Source organism: Clinocottus analis, unplaced genomic scaffold (assembly GCF_023055335.1).
Source record: "Clinocottus analis isolate CAN_PGR_092001 unplaced genomic scaffold, fCliAna1.0.p SCAF_12, whole genome shotgun sequence".
Classification (NCBI taxonomy): domain Eukaryota; kingdom Metazoa; phylum Chordata; class Actinopteri; order Perciformes; family Cottidae; genus Clinocottus; species Clinocottus analis.
Genome location: NW_027175843.1, coordinates 8,908,317 through 8,932,416, shown reverse-complemented (window position 1 = coordinate 8,932,416; position 24,100 = coordinate 8,908,317). Strand labels below are relative to the sequence as shown.

Sequence of the window (24,100 nt, the reverse complement as noted above, 5' to 3'; positions counted from 1 at the left end):
AGAGCATAACAGAGTATAAATAACCCACATAAAAGACAGACTACATCACTGTGCAGGAGGAAAGACTTTCCAGCCAAGTGACCTGCATTCTGTACAAAATGACGTATTGACAAGTTTAGTAAAATAGTTGTCAACAACTTCTCAAAATAACACAATAGTTTATAGCTATCCTTTATACCTCCTTGAACATAAACAAGACAGCCCTTTATAAAGGGTTTATAGGTTGTAACTATTGGCTTTATTAATGGTTAATTTTAATTAAGTTAATTATTCGTTAATTATTTACTCACACTCTTTTGTTTTAAACATTACAGTAATAAAATAAGGGTTGTCAGATAGTGGAAATCCCTTTGATTAATTGGACTGTAATTGACACTTCCCTTGCAAAATGGCTTTTACTGGATTCAGAACAAAAATTATTTATTAACAACGTCATTATTACTAACAATATGTTCAGTAGTAATGGCTTAACAACGTCCATCACAACATTACACCAAACAGAAACACAAAACACCAATAAAGGGAATTTTCACAACTTAGCAACACAACATGTGTCTTCATTAACAACTCATCCACTGGATGAGTAAAGGTTCAAGGTTCAGCTATGTCATTAGTAAATTAATAAAATAGAATAAACAGAAGTTCTCGTTGCACTTTTTATAAGAATCACTTAATTTATGATGGGAAGTGTGCGTATGCAAATATGCATGTATAAGACGTGTACAAAATCACTAACACTCAGTTTGAAGCTGTGGTGTAAAGAGTTGAAGGATAAGACCTAGTAGTGGGAATGAGGGTAGTGCAAATGGAGTGATATAGTGATGTGAAAAATGATTTACTATTAATAAAGCAATTAGTTCATCATTAGAAACCCTTCATAAAGGTCACCTTATTAGAAAATATAAGTTACTGCATAAAAGATAATGATGTAGGGTTAAAAATAACCTGGATAAAGACATGTAGTGACAAGGCAGCCATGCACATAGGCACACACACATTATTTAAACTACTAAGCATTATGACACTAATTAAAAGGATACATGTGCCAAAGGGCTGTGCGTATGAAAAAATGTGGAGGAAGAGAGATAATAGACGGTCTTCTGTGACTAACATAGCAACAGTGATGCATGACCACCGGTGATCTGTGACAGCTGGGTCCAGTTGAACTGACAGTCTGGTTTTAGAGCTCCATTGGCTGACAAAGTTATCAGTCCTGGGAGCAGATCCGCCCATTGTGCTCGTCGCGGCACGGGGAAAAAATCCTTTGAAGTCGCGAGCTCGGTGCCAAGAAATTATGCCATGTGGTACTAAAGAGCGGCGTTCTTATTGGATAACCGGAACACGGTTAACGCCCATAACTGAAGGACCCCTATCTGATTGGCCACATTGGCCACCCCAGATTCCCCGTTCTGCGCGTTCACAGTTTTTCTATTCTCCGTAGACGTCTACGTCAACGGCGTGAACCTCCTTCCACGACAGCGGAGCAACCGCTGTAACCTTTTACGGAAACGGCTCAACTAACGTGCGTAGCGACAAAGACAGCGAGCCCGAAACCTATGGGGAAGGAATAAAAAAAGAAATTCGGTATCGTCGCTCTCTGTACCTAAAGACCATCATTTTCTGTGTAGGTCGCGGCCCCGGAGCCTCAGCGAGGACACCGAAATTTGACAGCAACAAGGGCGATCTTTGATTCAGTGCAGAGACATTGAATTCGTTGAGTAAAACTTTGACAACTGGCAGATTTTTTTTCCGTTGGACGGTCTGTAGGCTAGCTTATAGCAAGGAAGCCGCCATGGCAGTCGAATCATTGAGCCTCCACATCGGGATATGAAGAGGAACCGCATGGGTCCCGAATCGTCAAGAAAACGCCGCATTAGCCTTGATTATCGCCCCGGATCAGCTCACTTAGCACCTGACCCTTCTTCGTAAAATTGATTCTGCACCCAGAAAGACATCGCAATTGGTTTTAATCGGGGTAGAGGTGGGGGGTGGGGGGCGGCGGCGGCCACAGGGAGAGGCCAGATTCATGACTATTTTAGTCAGAGACGTGTCTTCAAAAGGTTCGCTGAAAGAAACCCTGGAATACAAGTAGGAAATGCCGCTCTGATTGACCGTTGGTGGGCAGGAAAGGGTCGTGTCGTTTATTAGGGGATATGAGTGAAAGTAGTCGCTTTCTGCTCATCCTGTTTTAATCATAGCGCTATTAATTTACCGTCATCCGTTTTTTGGATGAAAAGGTTCGGCGAATCGATCAGCCCAGCCGTATAAAGTAAGTCACGGTCTCCGAGTTGAGAGAAGAATCGAAAGGGATCGGATCATGTCGGGTCGGCCCAGGACCACATCCTTCGCGGAGAGCTGCAAACCAGTGCCGCAGCCCTCGGCTTTCGGCAGCATGAAAGTCAGCAGTAAGTACACCCCTGTAATTCTCGAGCAGACATGCCGTTTGCTACATGCACCAGGCCCGACGAGGGTTCACGTCACACGACCTCGCGAACCGTCTTCACCCGTACCAGGTAGGAAATGTGTTAAGCGAGCATGACATTAGCTCTGGTTAGCCTAGCCCTGTCATATATAACTGTCACTAAGATTGGAAGGTTCAGAGTGCACGTACGCACATACAGGCGCACATCCACCCACCCACGCACGCACGCTACCCGCCTCACGCCGTTTCCCTCTGACGCGCGGCCCTGAAGCCCGGTCAGCCTGACCAGAGTTAGCAGGCCGCGCCGGGCCGAGCCAGAAGTAGAAGCTACGGTTGGCACGCACCCAAGTATAAAAAAAAAAATTAAGCCCTCTCCTTGCGTTGCAGATCCGGTGTGACCATTGTCCCCCTCTGATGCAGATAAGACCACATCGCGGTGTTACTACACAGCACCGACCGTGTGCCTAAACGAGTTACAGCGTTAGGGCCGGTCTATTACGCAACTGTCAAAGCGGAAGGTGCCTCCCCATGGTGGACTCGACGAAACCGATGTGGTCTGGGGAGGGCAGGTTCATTGATCCTCTGGGCTGCGTCGACATCAGACGTCGAGACGACTGGAGGGTGTGTGACAACCAGTATCCCCGTACATGAAGCCCCACTGTGCATGACAGCAGCAGAGATAGTGTTGGTCCACACACGTATCTATTTTAACATCTGCCTCATCATCTGTGCTACTATTTCAAGTCATGTGGAACTCACTCACTTTCCCACCGCCTGTTAAATGTCTACTGTCCTCTGTAGAAACCGGCTTCTTAAAGCGTTTTATTACACTGCATGGTGTTATAGATTGCAGATGGTAGCATTCAAGTCTGGACCATATAAGATGGTGTTATGAGCCACATTATTAATGACTGTCCTGGCTGGAAACATTGATTGTACCTTTCCTTTCTTATCTTGCATGTAGGCACACATGTGGGTGTGTTTTTAAGGGGGCAAATTTGGCCGTTTTTAAGGATGTTGTAGATGCTTTAGGGCTGTGCTGTGATTATGATGTGTGTTATTGGGGTAAGTCTTCAGGCTGAGGCTCTCCTCTGGGCATTGGGATGAGAAATCACTCAGACAAGACACACAATGTGGTAAGCCAATAGATCATTATCAGTCTTTTAAAAGCTGAAGCCGGAGTCACCTATATAATTGTGTTTTTAAGAATTAGATTTCTACTAGCAGGTGGTGTTCAGCCCCCCTAGAGGAAATACGTTGATTGCATAGATGTCACCAGTGATAATCAGTAAATACACGCAGCAGCAATGATCTCTCAAACTGTATTTTAACTGGAAATAATATAACTAGGAATTTTCAAGGACAACCTGCTAACGTTCAACTGTGGCTTTCCATTTCTACTTTTTGGCATCACAATAAAAAAAAAGTTTATCTACTGACATTTTGGTGGTTTCCATAAGTGGAGCAATTGGGTCCAATAGAAAAGCGCTTGTCTGGTAAACTAATAACAATTAGAATCAAGGTACTTGTACTTATGACTGGCAAAGGTTTGAGGAATGATTGTATTTTCTGGCTTCAAACAAAAACTTTAATGTAGAACGAGGTGAAGTTTTGATATAGCATAGGCCATTATCATAGATTATCATCCAAGACAATAGAAGGCCTCAAATCTTCACTAATTTTGAGCCAGAAAGTTATGAATTGACAATGATGATGATGATAATAATATTAATAATAATAATGCACTAATTGTTTCAGCTTGACTCAAATGAAGTTTCTAAGAATAATGGTTTTCCTGCAAACAAGTGACTGCAGAAACTCATGTAGACTTATAAAAAGATTTATATAATGCCGCGTCCCCTTGTTATAATCTACCTGAACTGGTTTTCTCTTGCAGTATGTCATTCACCATTACCCTGACCTCCTCCATCCATTAGGCGACATCAGTGGCGAGCCATTAGGGCCTGCTCGGCCTTCTCTGCTGGCCTAAACAGAATCACAAAGTTATGGCTATTTTATCATTTAAAAAAAAATAATTCATAATTAAAAGTTATATCTATTTTAAAATGTAATTGTTTTTCATAAATGCACTGCATGTATTATAATTATTTTTTCCCTATTAGCTTATTTTGTCATTGAGCAGCTCCTGTCTGTTCCTCATGGCTTGCTGTCTGTTCAGGCCAGCATGCTGGCACTGGCCTAGAATGCTGCTTTAACGCTCTTTATCCAATCAGATCTCACCTATGTCTCTCTTTTATTTCTCTCTTCTCTCTCTCCACCGGTTAAACAGTGATGTAACAGTGGTGTAATCCCTGCGATGTGATCCCTGCACAGTGCACACACACTCCGGTACTTTAGGTGGCGCTGTATGCACCTAGTTAATTTAGTTGCACTACTTTATCTTGTAGAACAGCAGTTCCCAAACTCAAGAATGCCGCGGCCCAATTTGAAATTTGAAAATCTTCTGCGGCCCACCCAAACCTTTTGAGTTACCGGCACATCAACCTCACACCTGCAGCCAAACGGTCTTTAGACCGGCCTCGTTACCGGCCTCACACCTCCCCTTTTTTTTCCTCCGCAGAGTTTAGAAATTCAAATTGCTTAAATTCAGCGGTAAAGCAAGAAAACAATAACACAAGCACACGATTATAAATGGCGGCTAAATACGCCAATTTAAAAAAGCCACTTGAAGTCACAGAATTGGTCTGAGAGTTTAAACCGGGAGTTCACAAAAAATGTCCTGACTTCGTCATGCAGTTCAAAAAGTCGGTGAGCACCTTACCAGTAAAGTCACCGGACTTCAGTGTGCAGGAGAAGCTGCCAGTGGTCGCTTTCCCATCTCCACGCATAATATGGCAAACAGGTGCAGTGGACGACTTTTGATTAAATTTACTGTTCTCACAGCTTCATACAAAACCGCCTTTTAATTCCGCAGGCATCGTCTTTGTTGCCTGTGAAAGCCATTGTATTGTGTTTCCGGGGCTTTTATTTTGGAGGAAAATGAGGTGCGGAGAAATGTTGGTGGTGAAAAAGGGAAGACGTTAATAAAGAAGTTGCCGGCTTGGCTGACGAACGATCATGTTATTATTTTTATTAGTACCACACAGTATAGGCGCAAAAAGAACCCCCGGTTACACCTGCAAAAGAATAACGCGTAAGTTAAATCATGAATATTTTTATCCATCCATCCATCCATTTTCCGCCGCTTATCCGGGGTCGGGTCGCGGTGGCAGCACACCCAGCAGACCGACCCAGGCTTCCCTCTCACCCGCAACATTTTCCAGCTCGTTCTGGGGGACCCCGAGACGTTCCCAGGCCAGCCGGGAGATATAATCCCTCCAGCGTGTCCTGGGTCTTCCCCGGGGCCTCTTCCCAGTTGGACGTGCCTGGAAACTTTTCAAAATTAAAAATGTTTTATTCATTTATAAATGACCTCTTGCGGCCCACCTGCAGTACCTTCGCGGCCCACACTTTTGGAATCGCTGTGAGGAAGAACACTTTAACTTGTAGAAGAAGAAGCTGTAGCTGGCAGTGCATCTCACCCTGCTTGTGAGACACGCGTGATGGAAAATGGGAAGCAGGTCTGCTTGACTCGCTGTTATTATCTGTAGCCGCACAAACCACTGACTCCTCTAGGAACTGCGTCTGGATGACAGCCGTTTCCAGCTCTGCCATTCACCATTGACATAACCACTAGTTCCGCTTTATACTTGTTGAGGAAGTCCCACAAACGTCCGAATATCAAACGCCCCTGTGTCTGGGTATTATAATATTATACACAGAAAGAACAATCAACATCAAATGGTAATCATTCCAATAAAATAATTTAAAAAAAAGGAGGGGAAATAATAATAATAATAATAATAATAATAATGAAACAAGGGGATAAATAAATACAAATATAGATAAAATACTTAATTAAAATAAGCTGAAGAACCAGTAATTGTCCAGTCCCACGTATAGTATTGCGTGTGCTATATATGCCTTCCAGGGAAGATTGTGTATATGCGTGTACTGTATATGATCGAAATGCTCTCGCTAACTCTATGCACAGAGGGCCAAGCAACATATAGTAAACACCTCATTGTAATAATAATGCTGCGACAGGGCTCCATCGTTTACCAAATATAGGCTTCTGGAGCGTTAATGAATATGTGATTTGCTCCATTTGATAGATGTCCTATACTTTTTGGATCCATATATCGTATGTTGGGGGATCTGGTTTTAACCATCTGATGGTTATACTCTTCAATGCTGCTGTGAGTAGTATGTTGAGGAGGTATTTTATGCCCCTTCCGTCTAGGCCTTCAGGTATCGCTCCCAATAATGCTGCTGTGGAGTCTTGTTGGATGTCATGTTGGAATACCTCTTTGAGGGCTTCAAATACCTCCCTATTTAACTTAGGGGATAGCCAGAATATGTGTGTGTGATTGGCTATGCTTCCGCAATTCCGTCAACACAAGTTGGAATGTGTTGAGCCCATCTTGGCTACTATTTCTGGAGTTCTGAAGAATCTGGTGATTATTTTCCATTTAAATTCCCTCCAGTTTTTTGAGTTTGTAGCTCGGTGTGCCTCTGACCATTTTTCCTCCCAGGTATTCTGTGGTATTGTCGTGTTCATTTCCGCCTCCCATCTCTGCTTTATCTGTTGAGAATTATGTAAATTCATAGATAGAAATATGTATATAATTTAGTTATTGTTTTCTTATTTTCGTTTCCCATCTGTATTTCTATTAAAAACCTTTCTAAAGTCGTACATTTCACAAGTTTTCCTCACTCTTTGTGTGTTGTTAGGAAAGTTCTCAATTGTCTGAAAAAATCTGTTTTTGGGAGATCAAAATCTTTTTTCAGCTGCTTGAATGTCTTGAGGTTGTTCTCATCAAACAGCTGGTGCATGTGAACCAGTCTCATGTCTGACCACTTTCTAAAGCCTGTGTCTAGATTATTAGGCGTGAAGGTCTTCATAGATCCAATGCTCTTTAATAATGAAATTGACTTTTGGAGTCCAAAAGCTATCCGTATTTTGTTTCAGACTTTAAGAGTAATTTTAGTCCACTTTGTCACTTCTTTCATTGGTTTATCTAAAAAAGGCAATATTTGTAAGGGCTATGGGCATACATTTTTCTCAATATTGAGCCAGCAAGTGGATGTGCCATTCTGAATCCACACCATAAGAGGTTTCATTTGTGCAGCCCAGAAGTAATATTTTAAGTTTGGGAGTTTAAGGCCCCCATTTAGCTTAGATAGCTGAAGGGTTTTAAGTCTAATTCTAGGACGCTTTTTTTGCCGGATAAATGTGGAAATGATTTTATCCAGGTTATCAAAACTAGATTTTGGAATTTCTTTAGGTAGCATCTCAAATAAGTAGAGAAGTCTAGGCAAAACATTCATGCAAATACTTTCAACACGCCCGAGCAGGGACTAAGGGAGTGTAGACCATCGTTCTAGGTCACTATCAATGCACCTAATAATTTTACTATAATTGGCCTCATATAAATTATGTAAGGATGGGGGATGTATATGCCCAGGTATTTTATACCGTTTTTTGGCCATTTAAACCCACTTTGGAGTTTTATACTTCTTGAGATGTTACCATTGACATCCAGAGCCTCTGTTTTATCCACATTTACCTTGTATCCTGAGTAGTATCCATACCGTGAGATGAGTTCCTTAAGATATAATAATACATCATCAACATAAAGGGATATTTTATGCTCTTCTTTATGTATTACAGTTCCTTTTATTTTATTATCATCTCTGATGAGCTGGGCCATGGGGTCGATACTTATTGCGAACAGCAGGTGAGATAGAGGGCAGCCTTGCTTACAGCCGCGTTCCAGTGTGAATCTTTGTGATCTATATCCGTTAACTTTAACAGCTGCCTGTGGTGATGAATATAATGTTTGTATCCAATTTAAAAAGTTGGGGCCAAAATTGAACCGTTTTAGTGTTTGGAATAAATATTGCCATGATACTCGGTCAAATGCCTTTTGAGCATCTAGGGACAAAGTCATTGTTTCCAATTTATCTTCTTTTTGATGGGATATTATGTTTAGTAAGCGTCGTAAGTTATCGCCATGGTATCTTCCGGTGATGAATCTTGTCTGATCAGGATGGATAATTTCAGTGATTTTATGATTAACTCTTCTTGCTAAGATTGCTGTTAGAATGCGCAGGTCTCCGTTCAGCAATGATATCGGTCTATAGGATTGGCACTCTGTGGGGTCTTTACCTTCTTTATGAATTACCACTATAGTTGCCTCAGTCCAAGATGGTGCCATGGTTTTAGATTCTAATGCATGGTGGTAGGCTTTCAGCAGCAGTGGCGCTAACATATCCTTGAAGGTTTATAAAATTCATTAATATATCCATCTGGTCCTGGGCTTTTATTATTTTTAAGCGTTGAAATCACCTGCTTGATCTCCCATTCCTCAATTGGCTGATCTAATTCCTTGGCTGCTGATTCTGTCAGTTCAGTTAATTCTATAGGATTTAGGAACTCTGTAAGTTTTGCATCATCAGAGCAGGTATCTGTATTTTTGTATAGAGATTTGTAAAACTCTGCAAAGGATTCTGCAATTGTATCTGGTTTTGTAACAAGTTTCTTTTGATTTTATTTTCTGTACTGTATTAGAGGATTGCTGTTTTCTTAATGCTAATAATCTACTTGCCTTGTTACCGTGTTCATAGTATCTTTGGTTCGCGAATCTTAAACTTCCCTCAATCTTATCTGATAGTAGGCTGTTGAGTTCTCTTCGGGTTGACTTTAGGTCATTTAGGAGATTTGTCGATGTTGATTGTTTATGTTTATGTTCTGAGTCTTTTATTTTACCTTCCAATTCTCTCTGTTCAGCCTTTTTTCCTCTTTTCTTAGCAGAAGCAAATGAAATAATTCGGCCTCTGATGTATGCCTTAGCACAATCCCACAGTATGACAGGTGTTGTTTCGGCCGAGGTATTGATATCTAAGTATTCCTTGAGTTCTGCCGTAATAAAGGCGGTAAATTGTTTATCATTAAGGAGAGATGCATTCAGCCTCCATGGTTTAGATATTGGTCTTTGGCCTATGTCCCATTTTAATGCCACAGGAGCATAGTCAGATATAGTTATTGGAAGAATCTCAATGTCCACTATCCTGTGTCGCTCTGCTTTCATGGAAAAGAAATAATCAATTCTTGAATAGGACGTATGTCTGTTTGAGTAGAAGGTGAAATCCTTGCTTCTCGGAAACTTGCTCCTCCATACATCTACAAGACCTGCTTCCAGCGATTAGTATTTGAGCATTCTGCTCATTCTAGAAAGTGGCGCTTTAGAGGCAGGTTGTCTGTCCATTAGTTGTGACATTACGCAATTCAGGTCCCCTCCCAGGAGTAACAACCCTCTGCTGTGTTGTAAGGTCTTATTGAACAATGTTCTGATAAAGCCAGGGTCGTATACATTTATGAGGGATACTTCTGTGCCATCAATTAATCCATTAACTAAGATACATCTCGCCTCTGTGTCTTTATGTACTAGTGTTTGTGTGAAATTAATTTGTCTGTGTATGAGTATGGCTACCCCCTTTTTTCTCCCCGATTGGTGTGAAGAGTAATATACTTTATCTGCCCACGACCTTCTCAACTTTTCATATTCAGCATCAGATAAATGGGTTTCCTTGAGGAATGCAATGTGGCAGTTGGCTTGTTTCATCTGGTGTAGAATTTTCTTTCTCTTAACAGGGCTATGGAGGCCTTTGACATTATAACATCACTTTTAGCGGATCCATTATGTAAAGTATGTAAATTTCATATTTTGGGATTGGGACGCAACCAGCCAGCACATGGGCCATGTTCTTTGTTATGTGGAATGTGTGAAGTTGGACTAGATAGTGAAACCAATAGGGGTGGGGTAGAAAAGGATATTTAAGAAAAGTGAATGATGACCTTGTTGTTCTTAAACATAACGTAGGATCCCATGGGAACAGTGGGATCAGAACACGGTGGACGCAACAGTCGTGACTGCTGTTAACAAACATTAACAACAATCTAGTGGGACCTAGTCCCTAGCCACTCAGGGCAAGCAGCAACGGTGCACAGTCGAGATTAAATTGACTATGCTATGGGTGTACTAAGATAAGGACAAGAAAAAGAAAGAAGAAAAAGAAAAAAGTCGACACAGAAAAGGACAGTGTTGAGTAGTGGTCACTCAAGCCCCTGCAGTTCTTGGCATACATTTGTAAAGTTAAACAGCTTCTTGTGGAAAAATAGTGTTTGAGTTGTACATAGAGCTAAAGGCATATCAATAGTCTCCTCAGAGGGTAGCTGCCAGTGAGAAATTAAAGCGGAATGATACAAACAATATGAAAACTAATAACAGGCACAATATAGGCTATGAGCGTTTGATTACTTGTCATGGAGACGGGTATATTTCAATGTTAGCTTTGAGACACATTTCCCCTTCTCGAGTGTGATTCAAGTAATACTTTAACCATATATATTTGAATATAAAATAAAGAAGAAAATAATAATGTGCCAGTATGTGAAATTGCAAAATTCACTGGTCAGTCCTTATTGTGATTCACAGTATTGATAGGGATACATTTAGTCTGCTGCCTCAGTAGATGGGATAACTTTGTTCTGGACATACTCCATGGCTTTGCTGGGATCCAGAAACTCCTGGTCTTCGTTGTTGTGCGAAATACGGAGTCTGGCTTGGTACAGTAGACCGTAGCGGACTCCTTTCCGTCCTCGTAGGGTCTTTCGTATGTCCGTGAACGCTGCTTTGGCTTTGGCAACGCCGGGCATGTAATCTGGGAAAATAGCTATCCGGTGTCCGTTGTAGACCAGCGGCCCTCTATCTCGGGCTCTCCTCAGGATCTCTGCGGCATCTCCGTCATTGTGCACTTTGGCGATGATCACTCGCGTTTTCTCCCGGTTTCCTGGTGGCGAATGTGCGGTGCGATCGGTCGATCTTTATGTCCCGGTCCAGCTGCAGGACTTCTTTAATAACTTTGGCAACTGCTTTAGGGGAGCTGGAGTCCGGTTGTTCTTGAATGCCGGCTATACGGATATTACACCGTCTCATCCTCCCCTCCATATCATCCCACCAGTCTGTTGAGGTGGTCACCTGTTTTTGAAGGCTTGTTATCATAGTTTCTTGTGCGACCACCTCGTCGGACTATGTTGACAAGCCGCCCTTTATGTCTTGTATGTTGGCTTTTATGTTGTCAACTTCTGTTTGGCTAGCAGTCGTGTTTTTAGCAATTTCAGACCGCACCGCTTGTAGCTCGGACTTGAGAGCATTGAAATCTTCTGCTAGCGCAATTTTTAGTTCCTCTCTTATAATTTTGGAGAGCTCTCCCTTTAGGGAGGACAAGATGTCCGCTTTCATTCTTTCAGTGGCCATACCTTGGCTTTCACTGCGGGTGGGAGAGGGTTGGTCCGGGTCACTTGGTGGGATCTGCTTCGTGGTTCTTGTAGGCCGCGATGAGTTCTCGCCGAATTTGTATTTTTTTAAGCTTCTCCGCCATTCAAAAATGATGTAGCTTGCATAAGTCACCTTTCACCTCTGTGCGTTGCCCTCGGTGATCTTTGAGACTGGTATTCTTGAAATAGTAGCTGTTTTTATATGAAAAAGTTGTCTGTTCTGCAGGAGCACTGAAATTAGCGTCTTACTCTATATCTTGCTCACTAGCGCCCCCCGTATTCTCTTTTTTTGACACCATGTCCTACTTATGGGCATACATCTTGGAGGGTGGGCAAACTATTTGCATACCAGAGGGCGAGGGGGCGGGGAGTGTTCTTGACGACACAGACAATGACACAAACAGCAAAAGCATTGCTTTTTCTGTAAATAACATCATTTTGTGACTCCATGTGTGCTTTTAGAAATAACAGAATAAATAAAATTACAATAACTTTCAATTAAACCAGATTGCCCCACAAGACCCTGAAAAAGAAAAAGAAATTGCAAACACTTAGAACAATGAAAATAAAGTTCTATCTGTGCAAAAAAATAAATGATATGTAGTTACTATTAAATAGCTCATTTTGGAAAACTAAAAGCAAATTGAAAAACAAAACATGAGTAGATAACATGTCAGGTTGTATCAGTATCAGTGGTGGCTGCAGTGTGCTGCTTTCCTCTACACATCTTTTAAAACGGGGTTTTAGACTTGATACGGACGCTCTCAGTTCACGCTCCATGTTGAGGTTAGGTCTTTTTCCGGTTTTGAGAGACGGAACAGCAGAAAAGACGATTTCACGGAAACTTCACGGAGATTGGCTTTTGGCAAAACGCCAAAAAAATCGCTGGGTCGTGCATGCGCAGTGTAGTCTGTTAACGGCGTACTATGAACATTTACCCGAAAGTACAATGTATTTCTCCATGTATTTATTAATGACTTAGTTTGATGTATATCAGCATTCTTGTCTGCGCGCCCTGAAGCTGCAGGCTTGAGTTGTAACAGCCAAAAAATAAAGATTCAGTTCATTGCATTCACTACATTGACATAAATTGCAACTATGAATTATGGCTGCAACTAACGATTATTTTAATAATCGAGTAATCGGTCGATTATTTTTTGATTAATCGGATAAAAAAAACATTATTTTAAAGCATTAATTTGCAACCTTTTATTACAAAAACAGAACTCACAGTGCAAACAATCGTAACAATAAAGAATTTATAAAAAATAAAGAAATACAAGTCAGAAAACTGAACAGGATTTGTCAGATCTTGTTCTCTACACACACAGACAGACAGACAGACATGCAAACTCACAGACACACACACTCACCAGTGTTTCCCCTAGGTTTACAGTTTCAGGGGAAGGGGGGGGGACCTCAACGACACCGTCAATGACACAAACACCAAAAGCATTACCTTTTCTGTAAATAACATCCTTTTGTGACTCCATCTGTGCTTTTATAAATAACAGAATAAAGAACAATAACTTTCAATTTAACCAAATTGCCCCGTCAGACCACAAAAAAATTAAACAAAATTTCAATCACTTAAAACAATAAAAATAAAGTTCTATCTGTGCAAAAAATAAATAATATGTAGTTACTACTAAATAGCTTATTGTGGAAAACTAAAAGCAAATTGCAGAACAAAACAGAACGAGACTGCAGATATGTGAGCAGGTTGTATCAGTATTAGTGGCTCAGTGAGCTGCTTTCCTTTACACATATTTTTAAAACGCGGTTGTAGACTTGATACGGACACTCTCAGTTCACTCTCCATGTTGAGATGAGATCTTTTTACGGTTTTGAGAGATGGAACAGCCGAAAAGACGATTTCACAGAGACTTTGCGGAGACTGGCTTTTGGCAAAAATTGCCGAGTCGCGCATGCGCAACGTAATCTGTTAACCGTAAACATTTACCCGACATTTACCCGGCATTTCTCCATGTATTTATTAATGACTTAGTTTTATGTCTGTGTACTTTGTAATGTGTGAAGCCAGCAGCTCATTGTTGGTACAAGACACGAGCACTTTGGCTCGTTTCACTTGGAGCAGGAAAGCGTCTCTGGGTTTAGAGAGCTGCTCGGGTGATCCTTGCAGAAGAGCTACTGTTTCCATCTACAACCTGGGAGAGTTTAAAATAAATACTTGTCTGCTTTTCACGCAACCCATTTTTCTACGCTCTCTGCCCGCTGCTGGGTGCTCAGCGCTCACCTGTGTGTGTGCGCACGTGTCTCTGCGCATCGGGACGGAACAATGCCATGCGCGATACAGTGCGCAGAGGAGAGAAGTGTTTACGCGCGACCAGGGAGATACATAAATGACAAGCTGTCGTGTAGATCCGATCAATAAAATATGGCCTTTAGTTTATTTAATAACAGAATAAGGTGTAGACCTGTTTTATAGGAAAGTGAACCTTAAACGACGTATTGTGATCTGGCGATATAGAGAAAATTACAGAGGTGCGGGGGGTTTCTTCAGGGGGGCCCCCCGCCCCCTGAATATAATGATAGGGGAAACACTGCTGATTGTCATGAGCATCTGCATTTCATCCCTCTGTCTCGCTCTCTCTTTAGGAGATAAAGATGGCAGCAAGGTAACAACAGTCGTGGCCACCCCGGGCCAAGGCCCCGACCGGCCACAGGAAGTGAGCTACACGGACACAAAGGTCATTGGCAATGGCTCGTTTGGCGTCGTCTACCAGGCGAAACTCTGCGACTCCGGAGAGATGGTGGCCATTAAGAAAGTCCTGCAAGACAAGAGGTTTAAGGTAAAACTTATGTATGTGTGTAAAAAACACGTATTACGCAACTCTCTCCCTTGTCAATAAACAGCAAGACGCTCAAGGACGAACAAAAGCAGCATTTATAAATTAATACCACTCGTTCTCTCTTTCCTCAGTCATCCTTTTTTCTTACTTGAAGCCATAACGTGTATTATAATACGGGTAGATCAAATCAAGCATTCTGATTGGTTGAGAGAGAGTCACCGGGGTTAGTTTATTCAGACAATAAAGTACTGTACAGCCTGTTTACATTAACCCGTGTTCCATATCAGTGCGCACTCAAAATAACAGGTAGATTTAAGTTGCGCGACCGTTAGTTGTAATTTCCAGCTTGACATTTACCAAACATGTGTAGCGGGGGTTTCTCTTGCGCCTATACTTTTATAATAATAAAATGCCAAGATGCTGCTCTGTTAGGTAAGACAAGATGGCAACCACTTTATTCTTGTCTCCCTTTTCACTCGAACAAATCCTCCTCTGGTTCCGTTTCCCCTCCCAATAAAAGCCCAAGCTGTTTACGTACACACTATAATAGCGTACACATGTTTCGTGTAAACTTTGATATTTTGGGGGGGAATGACTTTCAATGAGAATGTCAGCGGCGAATAATGTGTTTGTGGTCTCTGTTCCTGCTGATCGCACGTTGATACGGCTTACGATCAGGAGAGCAGACTAGTTAACGCTCTGAGAGACTAGTTAACGCTATGAGAGCAGACTAATCAGCGGGGAGCGAGCGCGTAAAACAGGAAACGAAGGCGAGGAGCGAAAAGGGTTTGATCACAAAATAGTGCTGATTTCCAGTGAAAGATAATCACCGTCGGCAATTTCCGACGTGAGGCAAGTTCTCTAAACATCATAGAGGGGGGAAATAACGGAGAAGAGACGGACAGAAGCAGCGAGAGCACTTATTTGAATTGGTGGCTGGGTGTCATCCTCCACCCTGCTTTCAACCGACCTGGTCAGTAAATCTGTACCTTGTAAACCTTGTAGTCAGTTTTATAGTCCCATATGTGCGTCCCGTATGTGTTTGGTGTTGCTTTGCAACGGCAAACACATACGGGACTATTTTCTCTATACTACTGAAATGTGATACACAAGTTTTGGTGTCTACAACTATGTTGGGTTGAAAGGCAGCTTACTAATACTGTTTATAATGTCGCTGGTAACCGTATTATAAAAGCAATAAGGTACTCAATGCAGTACTGTATCTACAATAATGTAATTTTCAAGGGTGTTGTTAGGCCCTCCGCTGCGCGTCGGGCCTAACAACACCCTTGAACAGTACATTATTGAATGATACAGTATTGCCTCTCGAACCTTATTGCTTAAATTAAATGAATGCGACTAAGAGTTATTGTGAGAGGGACATGTGATTCTTCACAGAGATCAGCAAAGCTGCAAACAAAGTGAAGACAAAGGCAAAACTTCCTCGCGCTTCGCTATTTGACACATTCTTATTTTAATGTGTGTATTTTTTTAATGTGTGATGTTTGTGTGTGGTCGTGAGAGGGGCAATGTTTTTTCTTCCCACAAACTTGAACTCAATAACGCTCATCAGTCATCTTATAACAGTCATCTGTCAAGTTTAGCTCAGTTGCCACTGTGGAAATGTCATATTTCTGTCCACTCAGAGTGCTGCTGGATTTCATTCTATGCTTTGAATAGATTTGACTGATGGCTTGTTGCTCCTCGACTGGTTCGACATTGTCTGTGCTCCCTTTACTCTTTGGATCAGTAGTGGTGGGGTGCCTCAGCGTCCCTGCTGCTAGCTTTCTAGCTCACAGATAAAAGACCTGAGACTATCAAGCAGACATGAAAATCCCTCACCTTTCAGCGAAATTCGCCGTTTTGAATCCAAAATAGGTGACCTACGTGAATCGTGTATAGGGTTCAAAGGGGCGGCAATTTTCCGGTAAATTTCCGGAAAGTTTCCACGGGAATCTGGGGAATTTTGAAAAAAAGAAATGTGCCTACGTTTTTGCAATAGCATATAACAGGGAACTTAAATGTAGTTGAGAACAAGACTATGTACGCCGCCGACCTCAGCTGGATCCTGAATGCAGCTGGTTGGGAACATCGTCTGCCAGAAACATAAACGTAAACATAAAACATTCTGTTGTTTTTGACTTTTTTGTCATCAGTGTTGCGTCTGAATGTTTCAGCCCTATGCCTGGCAAGTGTGAGAGCGGTATTGCAGACTGATAGAGATTTCAATTACAGCTTGCAACATATTGAAAAAAATAATAAACTATTTCATTTTTTGGAGCTGTGAACTTTGTTAAAAATTTTGAATTATGGACTATGAACTGAGCTAGTTCATAGTTCAACATTTTGAATTATGGACTATGAACTGAACTAGTTCATGTAGAAAGTGAACTTTCCCAACACTGTTTGTCATTAGCATATTGATTACTTGGTAAACTGAAGCCATGTTCATTTTAATACCAAGTTTATTTGTATACAGTAGACTTTTTACAGCAGTGAGAGTAGGAAGTATGTATGTCCACACAAAAGTACACATATCACCTTTATTATTTGCGGCTTTCGGAATGTCAAAAAAGTCATTTTTAAAAGTTGTATTATAAATGTTTGCATGCATGTCTGCTCATGACAAGGTAAATACAGTTAAATTAACCCAAAATTTCCAGTTAATTCCTGTTTATTTATTCCCGTTAATTCCTGTGGAAAGTTTCCAACTTTGAATATTCCCGGAATTTTGCAACCCTAACTGTAGATTCGATGATTTTTTTTTTTTTTTTTGAGCAGGGTGTTTATATTCAGTGAACTGCGATCAGATGGGAGAGCCAGAAGGGAGCGCGAGTGCATGGTAATATAATATTTTATGGTATATCTAAGTTAAGTTACCCGGGAGCTCTGTTGACATAGACTTAGTTAATGTTAGCCAGCTAGTTAACGCTCTGGTGGAAAGTTAGTAGCTAACGCTTCCGTTAATGAGGAGGTAGATTCTGAGGTGAGGGGACTGAGGGACCGATCACACAGGACGCGACTTTTTAAAAGCGCAGCCGCTAAAAACTCACCCGGCGTTTTTTTTTCTTTTTTTTTAAAAGACAATACGGCCAATACCTATCCTCGAGTTGGGTCTGGATGACGAAAGCTTCCAGTTGTACTTTCAACTGAGTCGGAGTCAGTTGTAGCGTCTTCTGAGCAGCAGAGTCATGTTTTTTTTTTTACTTTTATTTTTTGCTTTTTATTCCCTGCAGAATCACCTGTAAATATTGAATACTCTCAATTAAATATCCACGCTCCCTCCTTATTGCACTCTGTTTCATATTTAGCATCAAATGTTTGTTGTTAAATGTTAAATGCTCACCTTTTTCACCCCTGACCTGTTTTCATGCCTGATCAAGCCTGCAGGGCATCTGTTAATATTCTTATTAAGTTTAATATCTTTAAAGCTAAGGGTAATGGCGGCACAGTGCCTGCAAAAGTCATTTAATTGTTTTTGTTGGTAATGCTGCATAAATGCTCAAAGATGAGTGACCAATAATCGGGGTGGACAAATTATGAGTAACACAACTGACTATTTTACACATTAATCTGACAGCACCACAAACCATTTAAAGGAGTTTCAACAAATACCTACCGTATATAAAGCCTTGATAAAGATAAGATGTATTGCTGCGTTGCTTTATAAATCTCTACTCATTTTAGATAGCTGTACCTAATACATTGCCAATTCTGTAGGAATTGTGTTATTTCTATGCATTTCTGATTTGTGGTAATTTAAAGAATTAAACGGATTTTCCTTTTATTTATTTTTTTCAACAAGAACGTTACTTGCTTGAGGCAACAGTGTGTCAGTCAACATTTGTCCAGGAAGGTTTTAAAGGAATTTCCTGCCTGAGGAGGAGGAGGAAGAAGAAGAAGAAGAAGAAGAAGAAGAAGAAGAAGAAGAAGAAGAAGAAGAAGAAGAAGAAGAAGAAGAAGAAGAAGAAGAAGAAGAAGTTTGTGGATGTTATGTACGGGGTCAAGTTGATCCCTTTTATACACGCAACACTTAAGTTTGTTGCACCTGCTTAGGTGTCCCTGGTTTTCTCCTGGACTGCCAACCTCCAGCTCCATCTCCCGTGAGTTTAGTCAAAGTTGAGTCAGGTGTCAACTTTAGCATTTTCATTGCGGGACTGTTGAGTTGAGTCGACCGGATCATCTAACTCACCGGTCCCAATCCCCGGGCTGCGGCCCAGTACCGGTCCGCACAGAAAGAATGACTGAATTTTTAAAAAAGTTTTTTTATGAAGAAGAAAAAAGTACAGTAACAAGTAAGAAAACAGATACATCCATCTGTGCGTCTGAGCCTCTTTACACACGTTGCCCCAAAAACGAAACTTCAAAATCTGCTTAAACTCTGCCGGTATTCTGGTCTAAAATCAAGGCAGAATATCTTGAGATTGCCAAAAAAGCTCTGAAACTCTGCTTCTATTTCAACATATTGTCTTTGTGAAGCAGGATTTAAGTTAAGCAGTAGACTAGACGTAAAGGTCTAAGTCACGGAGTAGACCAGATATAAAGTACACACGTTCAGTGTCTCCCATCACCCAGACCCGGCTCCATGCAGGGGAACCAGCTCAGGGCTCCCACTAATTCGGTGTAATGGTGAGTTGTATATTTACGCACTTTATAATTTCTTCATGCATATAATTTTATTACGTCATATTTATTGCTCACACCGTGATAGCCGGTCCGTGAAAATATTGTCTGACACGAAACTGGTCCGTGGCGCAAAAAAGGTTGGGGACCGTTGATCTAAATACTTGAGCAGCTCAGTGCCCCAGGTTTAACCTTTTTAGAGATTCAGCACATTTTTCAGCAGGTGCTAGTCCTTCGCTATCCAAAACCAAACAAGATAAATGATGTCACTTCATGGTGCCGACCATCAGTCACAAAATCCTCATGTGTTCATGACACAAACTCTCTGTGACTCTTCTTTTTCCCGTTAACCTGTAGTTAGCAGGATATGCTAGCAGATTGCTTCTGCTGAAGATCAGACCTGTTTTCTTCTTTTATTTTAAAAAGTCTCCTTGGAGTAGAGCCTCTACCTTAGCTGTCTTTCACTCCGCCTGCCACCTTTTATGTTTCCTTGCTTCTACTCGCCGGCCGGTCCTTCACTGTGAACAGTTTCTGAAAAATGAAGCAATAGAGCGTTAAGATTCCTCACACCTGCATGCACCAGGAGTAGTGTGTAACACACTTAGACACACTTTCTTCTTATTCCTTCTCCTAGGGCAACTGTGGCTCAGTGGTGAGCAGGATCGTCTTTCAATCAGAGGATCGGTGGTTTGATTCCCGGCGCCGCTAGCCCATGTCAATGTGTCCTTGAGCAAGACACTTAACCCTAAAATTGCTCCCGTAGCTGCGCCTACGGTGTAAGAATGGTTGGTTGATAATACTGATGTGGCATCTTGCATGGTGGCTCCTCCGATCAGTGTGTGAATGGGTGAATGATGTCATGTAGTGTTAAAGCCCTTTGAGTGGTCGGAAGACTAGAAAAGCGCTATAAAAGTACAGGTCCATTTACCATTCTTCTTTTCAAAAGATTTCTATATAATTTTTTTGTGTCTGATCTGATCTGGTGTTCATCTGTAAAATGAGCCTGGGTGTGGAATGCTTTATTTTCTCTCACTAGCATGCTCATATACACAAGTCAGGGTAATTAAGTAAATAGGTTCTGGGTTAGGATTTAGATGTTGAATATGTCAGGCAATCTTGGTGGCCTTACAATATGCTCCTGGTGCATTATGGGATAGGTCCTCTTTAACTCCCATGAGAGGGATCCTATATCATTCTTTTGGAAAATGGACACGTGCACACACACAAACGTACACACAGACGGCATGCCTGGTGGTAATGAATCTTGGGATTTTCTTTTCATTGTATTTGTGACTAACAAGTATTATTTTGGCATTGAAAGCTTGCTACATATTGTGTGATATTGTATAATAAACGCATCACCCACATTGTTTCAGGGGGTTACATGTTTCATTACAATGATGGACACTGTAACATATACACCAACCTGCTGCTGTGAATATTCACTGGAGACACTGTGTTAATCCACAGCTTTTAACTTTGAATAATTTACATATTTGTGATTCCTTTTATAAAGAGTGAAGAGATCTAGTTTATAAGCTGTCTTTGCCATTTTAGTTTAATTTAACCTTAACGTGAGTATGAATGGCACATACAATAGTCCACAAAATATCTCTGAGATGACCAATCACTCTATGACCAAGCCTCTGGAATCTTGCAACTTTGTGTGTGTGTGTGTGTGTCTGTGTGTGTCTTTTCTGTTAATCTTTTTTTACAGAATGTGGTTTTGTCTGACAGTAAACATCAGCACCACTCGTAACTTTTTCTCTTTGTCTGTTTTTCTTTTTTTTTACTTTTACTTTACTTTTTCTCCAGCTGCTACTGCTGACACACTGTGGGATGATGGGTCAGCAGGAAAGACTGTAGTATAGCTGGAGTCTGCTCCTCCTTCATATGGTACCATCTTTCTCACATACAACACAGGCACACGCACACCCTTTACATTACATTACATGTCATTTAGCTGACGCTTTTATCCAAAGCGACTTACATTAAGTGCATTCAACCTTAAGTACGAACTAGGAACAACAACAATCAAGACAGTACAATTTCTCAAATAAAGTCCAACTACAAAGTGCTATCAGTAAGAGCCATCAAAGTGCTGCTGTCATTGTCTTTATTCAAGGTGTAGTCGAAAAAGATGAGTTTTTAGTTTGCGGCGGAAGATGTAGACACTTTCTGCTGTCTGATGTCAATGGGGAGCTCATTCCCCCATCGAGGAGCCAGGACTGCAAACAGTTGTGATTTTGTTGAGTGTTTAGTTTGCAGCGGCGCAGCGACAAGCTGATTGGCTGAAGCTGAGTGGAGCGAACGTGCTGGTGTGTACGGTTTTACCATGTCCTGGATGTAGGTTGGACCTGATCTGTACGTAGCACGGTACGTAAGTACCAATGTCTTGAAGCGGACGCGGGCGGCCACCGGTAGCCAGTGGAGGGCACGTAGGAGTGGAGTAGTGTGAGTGAACTTTGGGAGGTTGAAGATCCATCGAGCTGCTGCATTATGGATGAGCTGTAGAGGTCGAGTTGCATTGGCAGGTAGACTTGCCAGGAGGGAGTTGCAGTAGGCGAGGCGGGAGATAATCATGGCCTGGACCAGAACCGGTGCTGCCTTCTGTGTAAGCAGGGGACGTATTCTTCTGATGTTGTACAGCATGTACCTACAGAAGCGTGTTAAACCCTCCCACTAAGCCACTTCGTACACACACACACACACACACACACACACACACAGGAAGCATGTGTAATCTCTCTCTCTCTCTCTCTCTCTCTGTCTCTGTCTCTGTCTCTCTCTGTCTCTGTGTGTGGGACCATTTGTTTTTGTCTTCAAGTGCATTAGACTGCAGTGTTTGCTTATACCAGGCCATTGAGCTGGAAGATGCTCCTGAGATGATGAGGTCTCGCTCTAGTGGACAGACGACTCACTCTGCTCTGTTAAACAAAATCATGAGAGAGGATTAAATCCTCAGAAAGTGGCAAAAGTGTGACAGGACAGCTGCATATCACCCTGCGCCACTCAGCATGGCCCTGATCCACATTACAGTGGATCTCGTTAGTCAGCCAGCCAATCAGTCAGCTAGCATAGCTTTTTACTATGCTTTAGTCATTATTCAGATAATACGATAGCCGGCCCATCAGGCAGCTTCTAAATCTATTGTATGTCTCAAAGATGTAGAGCAGAAATATTTAGACAATTTTTGTTCATGATATTATTTATAATTGCTCAAAATGGGTATTTGCTGTTTTCTATCTTGTGGTCTAAAAACCCAATTTAAGAAATCACCTTGGACTATGGTAACTTGTGATGACATTTTAATTATATTTTTTATTGTTATTTGAAGGTCCCAACAATCGATTTAAGTTCATTATCTTTAATTGTTGCATCTACAAAATGCTAAGTGGCAGTGCAAAATTTACTAAAGCTCAAGGTGTCATCTTCAAATGTCAACACGGCTCATAATAAAACTTGAAAATGAGACTAATAACAAATCTTCACTAAAGGCTGGGACTAGGCCTGAAATTAAACAATAAACTGATGATCAAAAGAGACATCAGTTCAGCTCTAAATTATTCATCAATAGATGAAATAATTGTTTGCGACAACTATTAGTACTGATTCTAGAAATGTTTTGCACTTTGACCCACTTTGAGCTACAATTTGTTACTGACTTCTGACATCATTTATCTGGAACTTAAACTGCTCTTCTCCTAAAAGGTTAAACCTGGGTCACTGAGCTGCTGCAGTATTTGGCTGAAACGTCTGCTCAACTCAACAGTCCTGCGGTGAAAACACTGACTTAACTTTGACTTAATTTAATAAAAACTTTATTTTAAACATACTCCAATATCTGAATGAATAAGTGTTTAGAAATTTACATGTAAAATAAATCAACAGAAATGAAAGCACAAGGAATTTTTATTTTTGTATTTTAAATTGTTTTGGTCAGTGGCTTTTCCTTTCACTTATGTGGTTGCAGTCAGTCAAGGCAGCTCACAAGCTCATCTCCTTTTAAACCAAAACCCCAACTTGTGTTCACCAGTACAGGACCGGCCTATGTGCGATTCTTTTACACCAAATTTGAAGAGATGATCAGATGGTGGTCAGCTAGTTAATCGCACAGTCACCCTTTTCCTCCCAGAAACCCACACAATGTCTTAGGTGGAGTTGTTGGTTTGAGCCAATACAGTTGGTTAGTAAGGCAATACAGATGGTCAGTAAGATTAGGTTGCAGCATCTAAATGAAGCAGCTACCTCTTTGTTGCATTATTTTGTCAACCAATTATCTTGAAATTGTGTGTTTTTTTTAACGAGTGAAATAGACGGCGAGCTACTGGTTAGTCATTCCGTCAGTTTAAATGTACAACGGAAGTTTCTCAATCGATGTCGGTTGTAAGCTGATTACTTTTTGGTGATATAAATTCTTTGTATTTTACGATCCATTGCATACCTTCAGAATCTAAAATACCAAATATGAAAAACCTGGAAATTATCATTTCGTATAATAGGGATTTAACGTTCATGCAAATAAGAGGGACAAGCGAGGATTCATTTTATGCAAATCCCACATTCTGACATCCTTGCTGTAATGTCATATTCAGAATACTAGTATGCCATTTATTGCAGTTGATCTGGGTGCTTCGTGCAGTTATAATACAACAATCCATCGTACAAAACTTACTCATTGTACTATTTGAGCTACTCATGATGTCAAAAACAAAAGCAAACTTATATAGTAGTAACTTTGTTACTCTCACACAATTTGATTCTGACAATTCTCAATTCACTTTCTGCAGTGGAGTCCAAATGTTACACAAGCACTCGATCAAGTCAACACAAAGCACT

At 41.1% G+C, this 24,100-nt stretch overlaps 1 protein-coding gene across 2 annotated transcripts in view; it reads left to right on the top strand.

Annotated features, from left to right (window-relative positions):
- The first annotated feature begins 1,438 nt into the window (after positions 1 to 1,438).
- gsk3ba (glycogen synthase kinase 3 beta, genome duplicate a) overlaps positions 1,439 to 24,100 on the top strand; it is a 76,400-nt gene continuing 53,738 nt past the window's right edge. Inside the window, exons 1-2 of one of the 2 annotated variants that reach the window (XM_068571954.1) lie at positions 1,439 to 2,405; positions 14,445 to 14,638. In XM_068571954.1, the coding sequence (XP_068428055.1) occupies positions 2,318 to 2,405; positions 14,445 to 14,638 (282 nt within the window). In that variant the 5' untranslated portion in view covers positions 1,439 to 2,317. The remainder of the gene's footprint in view (positions 2,406 to 14,444; positions 14,639 to 24,100) is intronic. The other variant, XM_068571955.1, reaches the window with a different exon arrangement.